Source organism: Falco naumanni, chromosome 1 (genome assembly GCF_017639655.2).
Source record: "Falco naumanni isolate bFalNau1 chromosome 1, bFalNau1.pat, whole genome shotgun sequence".
In the NCBI taxonomy this organism is placed as follows: Eukaryota; Metazoa; Chordata; class Aves; order Falconiformes; family Falconidae; genus Falco; species Falco naumanni.
The window spans coordinates 52,573,732-52,587,387 of record NC_054054.1 but is presented as its reverse complement, the minus strand read 5'-3'; the positions used below and the strand labels follow the sequence as shown (position 1 = coordinate 52,587,387).

At 60.2% G+C, this 13,656-nt stretch overlaps 1 protein-coding gene across 1 annotated transcript; it reads left to right on the top strand.

Annotated features, from left to right (window-relative positions):
* The first annotated feature begins 1,212 nt into the window (after positions 1–1,212).
* Positions 1,213–2,337, top strand: LOC121082710 (inositol 1,4,5-trisphosphate receptor-interacting protein-like 1). The gene has a single exon (XM_040582373.1). It carries the CDS (start codon positions 1,253–1,255, stop codon positions 2,222–2,224), a length of 972 nt encoding a protein of 323 aa, XP_040438307.1. The 5' UTR covers positions 1,213–1,252; the 3' UTR covers positions 2,225–2,337.
* Positions 2,338–13,656: the final 11,319 nt, after the last annotated feature.

The window sequence follows — 13,656 nt, the reverse complement described above, 5'->3', positions numbered from 1 at the left end:
CCTCTTTTCACCTCCAGAAGGCTTTGGACGGGAGGCCCATCAGATGTACAGTCCTGCACATGCTGAACAGACAGAAACATGGCACCCATGTCGGTCTTGGTGGATATTCAGCAATGCTAAAGAAAGCTTCTGAGCTGTCTGGGTCTCGGGGCGTGCACTCGTGCAGTACAGGCCACGTTTCTGGGAAGCAAGATGCAGCACGCTGTACAGAGGGCTCTCCTGAACCATAGAAATCTCTCAGGGGAGCGGAGAGAGGCGGTCCCTGTCGTGGCCTCTCCAGCTCCTTCGCTTGCCCTTGCAGGGGGCAACTTGGTAACCAGAGACAGGAGCCGCAGGATCTTTCCCACCTGCACCAGGGACACAACTCGCATTTGGCTTAACCGCCAGTGTCTGCAGGGCTCAGTCCTGCCCCGCCAGAAGGAATCCCAGAGGAGCACAGGGAGGACGAGTTTTGTCCCTGCCCAAGGGCTCCTAGCTCCTCTTTTCAAGACAGCTCGCAGTCAGACCATCTGGCCCAGAAAACTTTGCACCTCTCTACATAAGTCAGGGACATCCACCTGCAGTCCCCGTCTTCATTTCAGTTTTGGGGGGTGTCTGCTCGCTTGGTCAAGAAGCCCCTGGGGACTTGCTCCCGCCAGGCTGCTTTGTTCTTGGTGTGATGCCCAGGACCCGTTGAGTCGGGCGGTGGGGACGAAGGCTGGAACTTGCTGGGTGGGTGATGCTGTCCCGCTGGCTGTGACATCACCGAGGACGTGTCACAATGGGAGCTGTCTTCAGGGACATCACCAGGCAGCCCCACTGCAGTTTGACTTGGGCGCTCGGTGAGTGCAGCATGCAGGGGGAAGGCTGGGCTGGGTGGGGGACGAGGCAGATGCCCAGGGCCTTTCTAAGCCAGAGCGAGAGGCGAGCCCCTCAGGGCAGGGCACGGTACCGCCCTCGGGGCTGGGGCAGAGCTGCTGGGGGCTCCCGCTGGTGGCAGGTGCCCAGAGCGGCTTTGGGGATGTGACGGGTGCCCGTGGCTCCATGGGACACTGTCCTGTGGCAGGGATGGGGCCTCGGGAGACTCTATGGGGACAGCCCGCGGCTCCCGTCGGTACAGTGCTCACAAACCCTGCCCTGGCTCCCTCGCACCTCCATCACCCCCTCTCCTACCAGACCCCAGCTCCAGGCGGCTCCTGCCCCGCTCCCCCAGCCCCGCGCTCCCTCCCACCCAGCCCTGCTCAGCCCCCTTTTCTCCCACCTCCTCTAGGCCATGGCTGCGGCAATCGCCCTCATCCTGGCTATACTGGCCATGCAGCCCATGCAGAAGGGCCTTCACCGCAGAGATACGGCCACGGACGAGCGCATGCGGCAGCGTAAGGCGCATCTGGATGAGCAGACGACTCGGGTGATGCAGGAGCTTGACCGGAGCCGGGGCATGTTCCTTCCCGCGTTGCAGCAGTGGCCGCTTTGGACTGTTGCGGGGGCCCTGGTGCTGCTCGCTAGCGTCTGCTGGCTGGTCAGGAAAATGAAGCTTGCCTCTGGCAGCCGCAGTGAGCAGGACAGAAAGGAGGATGACAGGGAGGAGGAAGACCTCCATGGTGCACACAGCAGTGTCAGCTCTATGGCTGTGCCCACCCCACCGCCAATGCACGACCTGCCTGACACGTGCAAGGCCCTGAAGGAGCTGGTGGGTGACCTCCTTAAGGTCTGCCAGATACTGTGCAAGAGGAGTTTCATGCCAGAGCCGTACCCAGCCACTGGGGAGGAGGGTGCCCGTGAAACCTGGAGTGTGCACGGGAACAGCATCACCTACCGCCTGCCTGTCTTCCTGTGGCCACCCCCCGGGCACTCTTTCACCCTGGAGCCGGACACCGCGGGGCAGCTGCCAGAAGAGCAGCCCAACATCCGTGTGGAGCTGGAGTGTGTGTGCTTGAGGCAGCAGCTGCTGGGAGACACACTGTGCTTTCTCCACCACCCCGAGGACCAGCTGCCGAGGGACCAGAGGTCGCGCCTCCTCCACACCCTCTGCACACACTCCTGCCTAGACGTGGAGAAAATCGTCTGCTGGACCCAAACACTAGTAAAAACAGCCTGGCTGCTTTTGCCTGAGTCGCGCCACTGCCAGCTAACGCTGCTGCCCTCCTCCCAGTCCTGCAGGTTCCAGCTGACAACCGCCTCCAAGATGGACATCTGCACTGAGATGATTTTTGCGGTGTGGCGGGACAGCCAGGCTGAGCCTTGAGTAGGCGGAGGGAGGCCAGCTTCACCAGCAGCACGCCACGGCCAGCGAGCCACGCTGCTGTCGAGATGCTGCTTTGCAGGCACACGGCCAGGCACACCCAGCAGGACAGTTCCCACCTCAGAGGTCTGCAACTCTGCACCCGTCTCCTGGTGGTCACAGGCTTTTCCACCCGTGCCTGCGACCCTGAGGATCTCCTCTCGCCTCTCAAGGGTGGGGCCCGAGGGACAGCTGCGGACACTGGCCCAGAGAATCTGCTCAGCCCAGAGACTGCCTGGGGAGTGCGTGCCGCAGATCTGAGCAAGCTGGGCACGGACATGACACCGCCCGAGGGGAGCTCAGCATCACCGGCGTGTGGGGAATGTCCGCCGGTCCAGCTGGAGATGCCACTGCAGCTGAGGATCCCGTTATCACCTGTAACAGCATGAGACCACCCATCCTGTTGGAAAGAGCTGTCTGAGTGTGCCTATGGAATACACTGGATGCTCTGTCTGGGTGTCCGTTTGCAGCTTGGCCTGTGTGTCTTTTGAAGAACTCTGCCGTTTCACTGCACATTTCATTGACTCTTTGGGCTCAGCTGTCCAGCCAGCTTTTAACCCAGCAAAGAGTTCACTTGTCCAAGCCACGAGCAGCCAGTTTCTCCAGGAGAATGCTGTGGGAGACGGTCTCAAAGGCTGTGCTAAAGTCCGGGTAGACAACATCCACAGTCCTTCCCCCATCCACTCAGTGGGTCACCTTGTCATAGAAGGAGATCAGGCCACTCCAACGGGACCTGCCTATCACAAACCCATGCTGGCTGGGCCTCATCACCTGGCTGTCCTGTACGTGCCACGTGATGGGACTCAAGATGATCTGCTCCATAAGCTTCCCCGGGGTCAAGCTGACGGGCCCTGGACCTTCCTTCCAGCCCCCATGCTCATGGCTTGGACAAGTGAACCCTTTGCTGGGTTAAAAGCTGGCTGGACAGCTGAGCCCAAAGGGTGGTAGTAGATGGGGTTACCAGCTGGTGACCAGTCACAAGTGGTGTTGCCCAGGGCTCAGTACTGGGGCCAGTTCTCTTTAATATCTTCATCAATGATCTGGACGAGAGGGTCGAGTGCACCCTCACTAAGCTTGCAGACACCACCAAGTTGAGTGGGAGTGCTGATCTGCTTGAGGGCAGGAGGCTCTGCAGAGGGACCTGGACAGAATGGAGCGATGGCCCGAGGCCAAGTGTGTGCGCTTCAACAAGGCTCAGTGCCGGGGCCTGCGCTGGGGTCACACCAAGCCCACGCAGCGCTGCAGGCTGGGGGCAGAGCGGCTGCCAAGCTGCCCAGCAGAAAAGGGCCTGGGGCAGAAAACGGCCATCTGCATACGAGCCGGCAGCGTGCCCAGGGGGCCAGGAAGGCCAACGGCATCCTGGCTTGTATCCAAAACCGTGTGGCCAGCAGGACCAGGGCAGCGACCATCTCCCTGTACTTGGCACTGGTGAGGCTGCGCCTCGACTACGGTGTTCACCTGTGGGCCCCTCAGGACGAGGAAGACACAGAGGTGCTGGAGCGTGTCCAGGGGAGGGCAACGGAGCTGGTGATGGGTCCGGAGCACAATTCTTAGGAGAAGCGGCTGAGGGGACTGGGGTTGTTTAGCCTGGAGAAAAGGAGGCTCAGTGGGGACCTTCTCACTCTCCACAACTACCGGAAAGGAGGCTGTAGCAAAGCTGGTGTCGGTCTCTTGTCTCAAGCAAGAAGCAACAGGACGAGAGGAAATGGCCTCAGGTTGTGCCGGGGGAGGATGACGGTGGCTGTTGGGGAAAATTGCTTCACTGGAAGGGTGCTCAAGCATTGGAACAGGCTGCCCAGTGGAAGCGCTTGAGTCACCATCCCTGGAGGTATTTACAAGACGAGTAGAGGTGGCACTTGGGGACACGGTTTAGTGTGGACTTGGCAGTGTTGGGTTTATGGCTGGACTTGTTGATCCCAAGGGTCTTTTCCAACCTAAATGATTCCATGATTCTAGGTTCCCTCCGCTTGGGACCTCAGGTCCCCATCACCTCAACAAGAAGCTTGACACAGAAAGGGACTCTGGGGCACAATTCCCTCCCTCTTTTCACCTCCAGAAGGCTTTGGACGGGAGGCCCATCAGATGTACAGTCCTGCACATGCTGAACAGACAGAAACATGGCACCCATGTCGGTCTTGGTGGATATTCAGCAATGCTAAAGAAAGCTTCTGAGCTGTCTGGGTCTCGGGGCGTGCACTCGTGCAGTACAGGCCACGTTTCTGGGAAGCAAGATGCAGCACGCTGTACAGAGGGCTCTCCTGAACCATAGGAAATCTCTCAGGGGAGCGGAGAGAGGCGGTCCCTGTCGTGGCCTCTCCAGCTCCTTCGCTTGCCCTTGCAGGGGGCAACTTGGTAACCAGAGACAGGAGCCGCAGGATCTTTCCCACCTGCACCAGGGACACAACTCGCATTTGGCTTAACCGCCAGTGTCTGCAGGGCTCAGTCCTGCCCCGCCAGAAGGAATCCCAGAGGAGCACAGGGAGGACGAGTTTTGTCCCTGCCCAAGGGCTCCTAGCTCCTCTTTTCAAGACAGCTCGCAGTCAGACCATCTGGCCCAGAAAACTTTGCACCTCTCTACATAAGTCAGGGACATCCACCTGCAGTCCCCGTCTTCATTTCAGTTTTGGGGGGTGTCTGCTCGCTTGGTCAAGAAGCCCCTGGGGACTTGCTCCCGCCAGGCTGCTTTGTTCTTGGTGCCATGCCCAGGACCCATTGAGTCGGGCGGTGGGGACGAAGGCTGGAACTTGCTGGGTGGGTGATGCTGTCCCGGTGGCTGTGACATCACCGAGGACGTGTCACAATGGGAGCTGTCTTCAGGGACATCACCAGGCAGCCCCACTGCAGTTTGACTTGGGCGCTCGGTGAGTGCAGCATGCAGGGGGAAGGCTGGGCTGGGTGGGGGACGAGGCAGATGCCCAGGGCCTTTCTAAGCCAGAGCGAGAGGCGAGCCCCTCAGGGCAGGGCACGGTACCGCCCTCGGGGCTGGGGCAGAGCTGCTGGGGGCTCCCGCTGGTGGCAGGTGCCCAGAGCGGCTTTGGGGATGTGACGGGTGCCCGTGGCTCCATGGGACGCTGTCCTGTGGCAGGGATGGGGCCTCGGGAGACTCTATGGGGACAGCCCGCGGCTCCCGTCGGTACAGTGCTCACAAACCCTGCCCTGGCTCCCTCGCACCTCCATCACCCCCTCTCCTACCGGCCCCCAGCTCCAGGCGGCTCCTGCCCCGCTCCCCCAGCCCCGCGCTCCCTCCCACCCAGCCCTGCTCAGCCCCCTTTTCTCCCACCTCCTCTAGGCCATGGCTGCGGCAATCGCCCTCATCCTGGCTATACTGGCCATGCAGCCCATGCAGAAGGGCCTTCACCGCAGAGATACGGCCACGGACGAGCGCATGCGGCAGCGTAAGGCGCATCTGGATGAGCAGACGACTCGGGTGATGCAGGAGCTTGACCGGAGCCGGGGCATGTTCCTTCCCGCGTTGCAGCAGTGGCCGCTTTGGACTGTTGCGGGGGCCCTGGTGCTGCTCGCTAGCGTCTGCTGGCTGGTCAGGAAAATGAAGCTTGCCTCTGGCAGCCGCAGTGAGCAGGACAGAAAGGAGGATGACAGGGAGGAGGAAGACCTCCATGGTGCACACAGCAGTGTCAGCTCTATGGCTGTGCCCACCCCACCGCCAATGCAGGACCTGCCTGACACGTGCAAGGCCCTGAAGGAGCTGGTGGGTGACCTCCTTAAGGTCTGCCAGATACTGTGCAAGAGGAGTTTCATGCCAGAGCCGTACCCAGCCACTGGGGAGGAGGGTGCCCGTGAAACCTGGAGTGTGCACGGGAACAGCATCACCTACCACCTGCCTGTCTTCCTGCGGCCACCCCCCGGGCACTCTTTCACCCTGGAGCCGGACACCACGGGGCAGCTGCCAGAAGAACAGCCCAACATCCGTGTGGAGCTGGAGTGCGTGTGCTTGAGGCAGCAGCTGCTGGGAGACACACTGTGCTTTCTCCACCACCCCGAGGACCAGCTGCCGAAGGACCAGAGGTCGCCCCTCCTCCACACCCTCTGCACACACTCCTGCCTAGACGTGGAGAAAATCGTCTGCTGGACCCAAATACTAGTAAAAACAGCCTGGCTGCTTTTGCCTGAGTCGCGCCACTGCCAGCTAACGCTGCAGCCCTCCTCCCAGTCCTGCAGGTTCCAGCTGACAACCGCCTCCAAGATGGACATCTGCACTGAGATGATTTTTGCGGTGTGGCGGGACAGCCAGGCTGAGCCTTGAGTAGGCGGAGGGAGGCCAGCTTCACCAGCAGCACGCCACGGCCAGCGAGCCACGCTGCTGTCGAGATGCTGCTTTGCAGGCACACGGCCAGGCACACCCAGCAGGACAGTTCCCACCTCAGAGGTCTGCAGCTCTGCACCCGTCTCCTGGTGGTCACAGGCTTTTCCACCCGTGCCTGCGACCCTGAGGATCTCCTCTCGCCTCTCAAGGGTGGGGCCCGAGGGACAGCTGCGGACACTGGCCCAGAGAATCTGCTCAGCCCAGAGACTGCCTGGGGAGTGCGTGCCGCAGATCTGAGCAAGCTGGGCACGGACATGACACCGCCCGAGGGGAGCTCAGCATCACCGGCGTGTGGGGAATGTCCGCCGGTCCAGCTGGAGATGCCACTGCAGCTGAGGATCCCGTTATCACCTGTAACAGCATGGGACCACCCATCCTGTTGGAAAGAGCTGTCTGAGTGTGCCTATGGAATACACTGGATGCTCTGTCTGGGTGTCCGTTTGCAGCTCGGCCTGTGTGTCTTTTGAAGAACTCTGCCGTTTCACTGCACATTTCATTGACTCTTTGGGCTCAGCTGTCCAGCCAGCTTTTAACCCAGCAAAGAGTTCACTTGTCCAAGCCACGAGCAGCCAGTTTCTCCAGGAGAATGCTGTGGGAGACGGTCTCAAAGGCTGTGCTAAAGTCCGGGTAGACAACATCCACAGTCCTTCCCCCATCCACTCAGTGGGTCACCTTGTCATAGAAGGAGATCAGGCCACTCCAACGGGACCTGCCTATCACAAACCCATGCTGGCTGGGCCTCATCACCTGGCTGTCCTGTACGTGCCACGTGATGGGACTCAAGATGATCTGCTCCATAAGCTTCCCCGGGGTCAAGCTGACGGGCCCTGGACCTTCCTTCCAGCCCCCATGCTCATGGCTTGGACAAGTGAACCCTTTGCTGGGTTAAAAGCTGGCTGGACAGCTGAGCCCAAAGGGTGGTAGTAGATGGGGTTACCAGCTGGTGACCAGTCACAAGTGGTGTTGCCCAGGGCTCAGTACTGGGGCCAGTTCTCTTTAATATCTTCATCAATGATCTGGACGAGAGGGTCGAGTGCACCCTCACTAAGCTTGCAGACACCACCAAGTTGAGTGGGAGTGCTGATCTGCTTGAGGGCAGGAGGCTCTGCAGAGGGACCTGGACAGAATGGAGCGATGGCCCGAGGCCAAGTGTGTGCGCTTCAACAAGGCTCAGTGCCGGGGCCTGCGCTGGGGTCACACCAAGCCCACGCAGCGCTGCAGGCTGGGGGCAGAGCGGCTGCCAAGCTGCCCAGCAGAAAAGGGCCTGGGGCAGAAAACGGCCATCTGCATACGAGCCGGCAGCGTGCCCAGGGGGCCAGGAAGGCCAACGGCATCCTGGCTTGTATCCAAAACCGTGTGGCCAGCAGGACCAGGGCAGCGACCATCTCCCTGTACTTGGCACTGGTGAGGCTGCGCCTCGACTACGGTGTTCACCTGTGGGCCCCTCAGGACGAGGAAGACACAGAGGTGCTGGAGCGTGTCCAGGGGAGGGCAACGGAGCTGGTGATGGGTCCGGAGCACAATTCTTAGGAGAAGCGGCTGAGGGGACTGGGGTTGTTTAGCCTGGAGAAAAGGAGGCTCAGTGGGGACCTTCTCACTCTCCACAACTACCGGAAAGGAGGCTGTAGCAAAGCTGGTGTCGGTCTCTTGTCTCAAGCAAGAAGCAACAGGATGAGAGGAAATGGCCTCAGGTTGTGCCGGGGGAGGATGACGGTGGCTGTTGGGGAAAATTGCTTCACTGGAAGGGTGCTCAAGCATTGGAACAGGCTGCCCAGTGGAAGCGCTTGAGTCACCATCCCTGGAGGTATTTACAAGACGAGTAGAGGTGGCACTTGGGGACACGGTTTAGTGTGGACTTGGCAGTGTTGGGTTTATGGCTGGACTTGTTGATCCCAAGGGTCTTTTCCAACCTAAATGATTCCATGATTCTAGGTTCCCTCCGCTTGGGACCTCAGGTCCCCATCACCTCAACAAGAAGCTTGACACAGAAAGGGACTCTGGGGCACAATTCCCTCCCTCTTTTCACCTCCAGAAGGCTTTGGACGGGAGGCCCATCAGATGTACAGTCCTGCACATGCTGAACAGACAGAAACATGGCACCCATGTCGGTCTTGGTGGATATTCAGCAATGCTAAAGAAAGCTTCTGAGCTGTCTGGGTCTCGGGGCGTGCACTCGTGCAGTACAGGCCACGTTTCTGGGAAGCAAGATGCAGCACGCTGTACAGAGGGCTCTCCTGAACCATAGAAATCTCTCAGGGGAGCGGAGAGAGGCGGTCCCCGGCGTGGCCTCTCCAGCTCCTTCGCTTGCCCTTGCAGGGGGCAACTTGGTAACCAGAGACAGGAGCCGCAGGATCTTTCCCACCTGCACCAGGGACACAACTCGCATTTGGCTTAACCGTCAGTGTCTGCAGGGCTCAGTCCTGCCCCGCCAGAAGGAATCCCAGAGGAGCACAGGGAGGACGAGTTTTGTCCCTGCCCAAGGGCTCCTAGCTCCTCTTTTCAAGACAGCTCGCAGTCAGACCATCTGGCCCAGAAAACTTTGCACCTCTCTACATAAGTCAGGGACATCCACCTGCAGTCCCCGTCTTCATTTCAGTTTTGGGGGGTGTCTGCTCGCTTGGTCAAGAAGCCCCTGGGGACTTGCTCCCGCCAGGCTGCTTTGTTCTTGGTGCCATGCCCAGGACCCATTGAGTCGGGCGGTGGGGACGAAGGCTGGAACTTGCTGGGTGGGTGATGCTGTCCCGGTGGCTGTGACATCACCGAGGACGTGTCACAATGGGAGCTGTCTTCAGGGACATCACCAGGCAGCCCCACTGCAGTTTGACTTGGGCGCTCGGTGAGTGCAGCATGCAGGGGGAAGGCTGGGCTGGGTGGGGGACGAGGCAGATGCCCAGGGCCTTTCTAAGCCAGAGCGAGAGGCGAGCCCCTCAGGGCAGGGCACGGTACCGCCCTCGGGGCTGGGGCAGAGCTGCTGGGGGCTCCCGCTGGTGGCAGGTGCCCAGAGCGGCTTTGGGGATGTGACGGGTGCCCGTGGCTCCATGGGACACTGTCCTGTGGCAGGGATGGGGCCTCGGGAGACTCTATGGGGACAGCCCGCGGCTCCCGTCGGTACAGTGCTCACAAACCCTGCCCTGGCTCCCTCGCACCTCCATCACCCCCTCTCCTACCGGCCCCCAGCTCCAGGCGGCTCCTGCCCCGCTCCCCCAGCCCCGCGCTCCCTCCCACCCAGCCCTGCTCAGCCCCCTTTTCTCCCACCTCCTCTAGGCCATGGCTGCGGCAATCGCCCTCATCCTGGCTATACTGGCCATGCAGCCCATGCAGAAGGGCCTTCACCGCAGAGATACGGCCACGGACGAGCGCATGCGGCAGCGTAAGGCGCATCTGGATGAGCAGACGACTCGGGTGATGCAGGAGCTTGACCGGAGCCGGGGCATGTTCCTTCCCGCGTTGCAGCAGTGGCCGCTTTGGACTGTTGCGGGGGCCCTGGTGCTGCTCGCTAGCGTCTGCTGGCTGGTCAGGAAAATGAAGCTTGCCTCTGGCAGCCGCAGTGAGCAGGACAGAAAGGAGGATGACAGGGAGGAGGAAGACCTCCATGGTGCACACAGCAGTGTCAGCTCTATGGCTGTGCCCACCCCACCGCCAATGCAGGACCTGCCTGACACGTGCAAGGCCCTGAAGGAGCTGGTGGGTGACCTCCTTAAGGTCTGCCAGATACTGTGCAAGAGGAGTTTCATGCCAGAGCCGTACCCAGCCACTGGGGAGGAGGGTGCCCGTGAAACCTGGAGTGTGCACGGGAACAGCATCACCTACCACCTGCCTGTCTTCCTGCGGCCACCCCCCGGGCACTCTTTCACCCTGGAGCCGGACACCACGGGGCAGCTGCCAGAAGAACAGCCCAACATCCGTGTGGAGCTGGAGTGCGTGTGCTTGAGGCAGCAGCTGCTGGGAGACACACTGTGCTTTCTCCACCACCCCGAGGACCAGCTGCCGAAGGACCAGAGGTCGCCCCTCCTCCACACCCTCTGCACACACTCCTGCCTAGACGTGGAGAAAATCGTCTGCTGGACCCAAATACTAGTAAAAACAGCCTGGCTGCTTTTGCCTGAGTCGCGCCACTGCCAGCTAACGCTGCAGCCCTCCTCCCAGTCCTGCAGGTTCCAGCTGACAACCGCCTCCAAGATGGACATCTGCACTGAGATGATTTTTGCGGTGTGGCGGGACAGCCAGGCTGAGCCTTGAGTAGGCGGAGGGAGGCCAGCTTCACCAGCAGCACGCCACGGCCAGCGAGCCACGCTGCTGTCGAGATGCTGCTTTGCAGGCACACGGCCAGGCACACCCAGCAGGACAGTTCCCACCTCAGAGGTCTGCAGCTCTGCACCCGTCTCCTGGTGGTCACAGGCTTTTCCACCCGTGCCTGCGACCCTGAGGATCTCCTCTCGCCTCTCAAGGGTGGGGCCCGAGGGACAGCTGCGGACACTGGCCCAGAGAATCTGCTCAGCCCAGAGACTGCCTGGGGAGTGCGTGCCGCAGATCTGAGCAAGCTGGGCACGGACGTGACACCGCCCGAGGGGAGCTCAGCATCACCGGCGTGTGGGGAATGTCCGCCGGTCCAGCTGGAGATGCCACTGCAGCTGAGGATCCCGTTATCACCTGTAACAGCATGGGACCACCCATCCTGTTGGAAAGAGCTGTCTGAGTGTGCCTATGGAATACACTGGATGCTCTGTCTGGGTGTCCGTTTGCAGCTCGGCCTGTGTGTCTTTTGAAGAACTCTGCCGTTTCACTGCACATTTCATTGACTCTTTGGGCTCAGCTGTCCAGCCAGCTTTTAACCCAGCAAAGAGTTCACTTGTCCAAGCCACGAGCAGCCAGTTTCTCCAGGAGAATGCTGTGGGAGACGGTCTCAAAGGCTGTGCTAAAGTCCGGGTAGACAACATCCACAGTCCTTCCCCCATCCACTCAGTGGGTCACCTTGTCATAGAAGGAGATCAGGCCACTCCAACGGGACCTGCCTATCACAAACCCATGCTGGCTGGGCCTCATCACCTGGCTGTCCTGTACGTGCCACGTGATGGGACTCAAGATGATCTGCTCCATAAGCTTCCCCGGGGTCAAGCTGACGGGCCCTGGACCTTCCTTCCAGCCCCCATGCTCATGGCTTGGACAAGTGAACCCTTTGCTGGGTTAAAAGCTGGCTGGACAGCTGAGCCCAAAGGGTGGTAGTAGATGGGGTTACCAGCTGGTGACCAGTCACAAGTGGTGTTCCCCAGGGCTCAGTACTGGGGCCAGTTCTCTTTAATATCTTCATCAATGATCTGGACGAGAGGGTCGAGTGCACCCTCACTAAGCTTGCAGACACCACCAAGTTGAGTGGGAGTGCTGATCTGCTTGAGGGCAGGAGGCTCTGCAGAGGGACCTGGACAGAATGGAGCGATGGCCCGAGGCCAAGTGTGTGCGCTTCAACAAGGCTCAGTGCCGGGGCCTGCGCTGGGGTCACACCAAGCCCACGCAGCGCTGCAGGCTGGGGGCAGAGCGGCTGCCAAGCTGCCCAGCAGAAAAGGGCCTGGGGCAGAAAACGGCCATCTGCATACGAGCCGGCAGCGTGCCCAGGGGGCCAGGAAGGCCAACGGCATCCTGGCTTGTATCCAAAACCGTGTGGCCAGCAGGACCAGGGCAGCGACCATCTCCCTGTACTTGGCACTGGTGAGGCTGCGCCTCGACTACGGTGTTCACCTGTGGGCCCCTCAGGACGAGGAAGACACAGAGGTGCTGGAGCGTGTCCAGGGGAGGGCAACGGAGCTGGTGATGGGTCCGGAGCACAATTCTTAGGAGAAGCGGCTGAGGGGACTGGGGTTGTTTAGCCTGGAGAAAAGGAGGCTCAGTGGGGACCTTCTCACTCTCCACAACTACCGGAAAGGAGGCTGTAGCAAAGCTGGTGTCGGTCTCTTGTCTCAAGCAAGAAGCAACAGGACGAGAGGAAATGGCCTCAGGTTGTGCCGGGGGAGGATGACGGTGGCTGTTGGGGAAAATTGCTTCACTGGAAGGGTGCTCAAGCATTGGAACAGGCTGCCCAGTGGAAGCGCTTGAGTCACCATCCCTGGAGGTATTTACAAGACGAGTAGAGGTGGCACTTGGGGACACGGTTTAGTGTGGACTTGGCAGTGTTGGGTTTATGGCTGGACTTGTTGATCCCAAGGGTCTTTTCCAACCTAAATGATTCCATGATTCTAGGTTCCCTCCGCTTGGGACCTCAGGTCCCCATCACCTCAACAAGAAGCTTGACACAGAAAGGGACTCTGGGGCACAATTCCCTCCCTCTTTTCACCTCCAGAAGGCTTTGGACGGGAGGCCCATCAGATGTACAGTCCTGCACATGCTGAACAGACAGAAACATGGCACCCATGTCGGTCTTGGTGGATATTCAGCAATGCTAAAGAAAGCTTCTGAGCTATCTGGGTCTCGGGGCGTGCACTCGTGCAGTACAGGCCACGTTTCTGGGAAGCAAGATGCAGCACGCTGTACAGAGGGCTCTCCTGAACCATAGAAATCTCTCAGGGGAGCGGAGAGAGGCGGTCCCTGTCGTGGCCTCTCCAGCTCCTTCGCTTGCCCTTGCAGGGGGCAACTTGGTAACCAGAGACAGGAGCCGCAGGATCTTTCCCACCTGCACCAGGGACACAACTCGCATTTGGCTCAACCGTCAGTGTCTGCAGGGCTCAGTCCTGCCCCGCCAGAAGGAATCCCAGAGGAGCACAGGGAGGACGAGTTTTGTCCCTGCCCAAGGGCTCCTAGCTCCTCTTTTCAAGACAGCTCGCAGTCAGACCATCTGGCCCAGAAAACTTTGCACCTCTCTACATAAGTCAGGGACATCCACCTGCAGTCCCCGTCTTCATTTCAGTTTTGGGGGGTGTCTGCTCGCTTGGTCAAGAAGCCCCTGGGGACTTGCTCCCGCCAGGCTGCTTTGTTCTTGGTGCCATGCCCAGGACCCATTGAGTCGGGCGGTGGGGACGAAGGCTGGAACTTGCTGGGTGGGTGATGCTGTCCCGGTGGCTGTGACATCACCGAGGACGTGTCA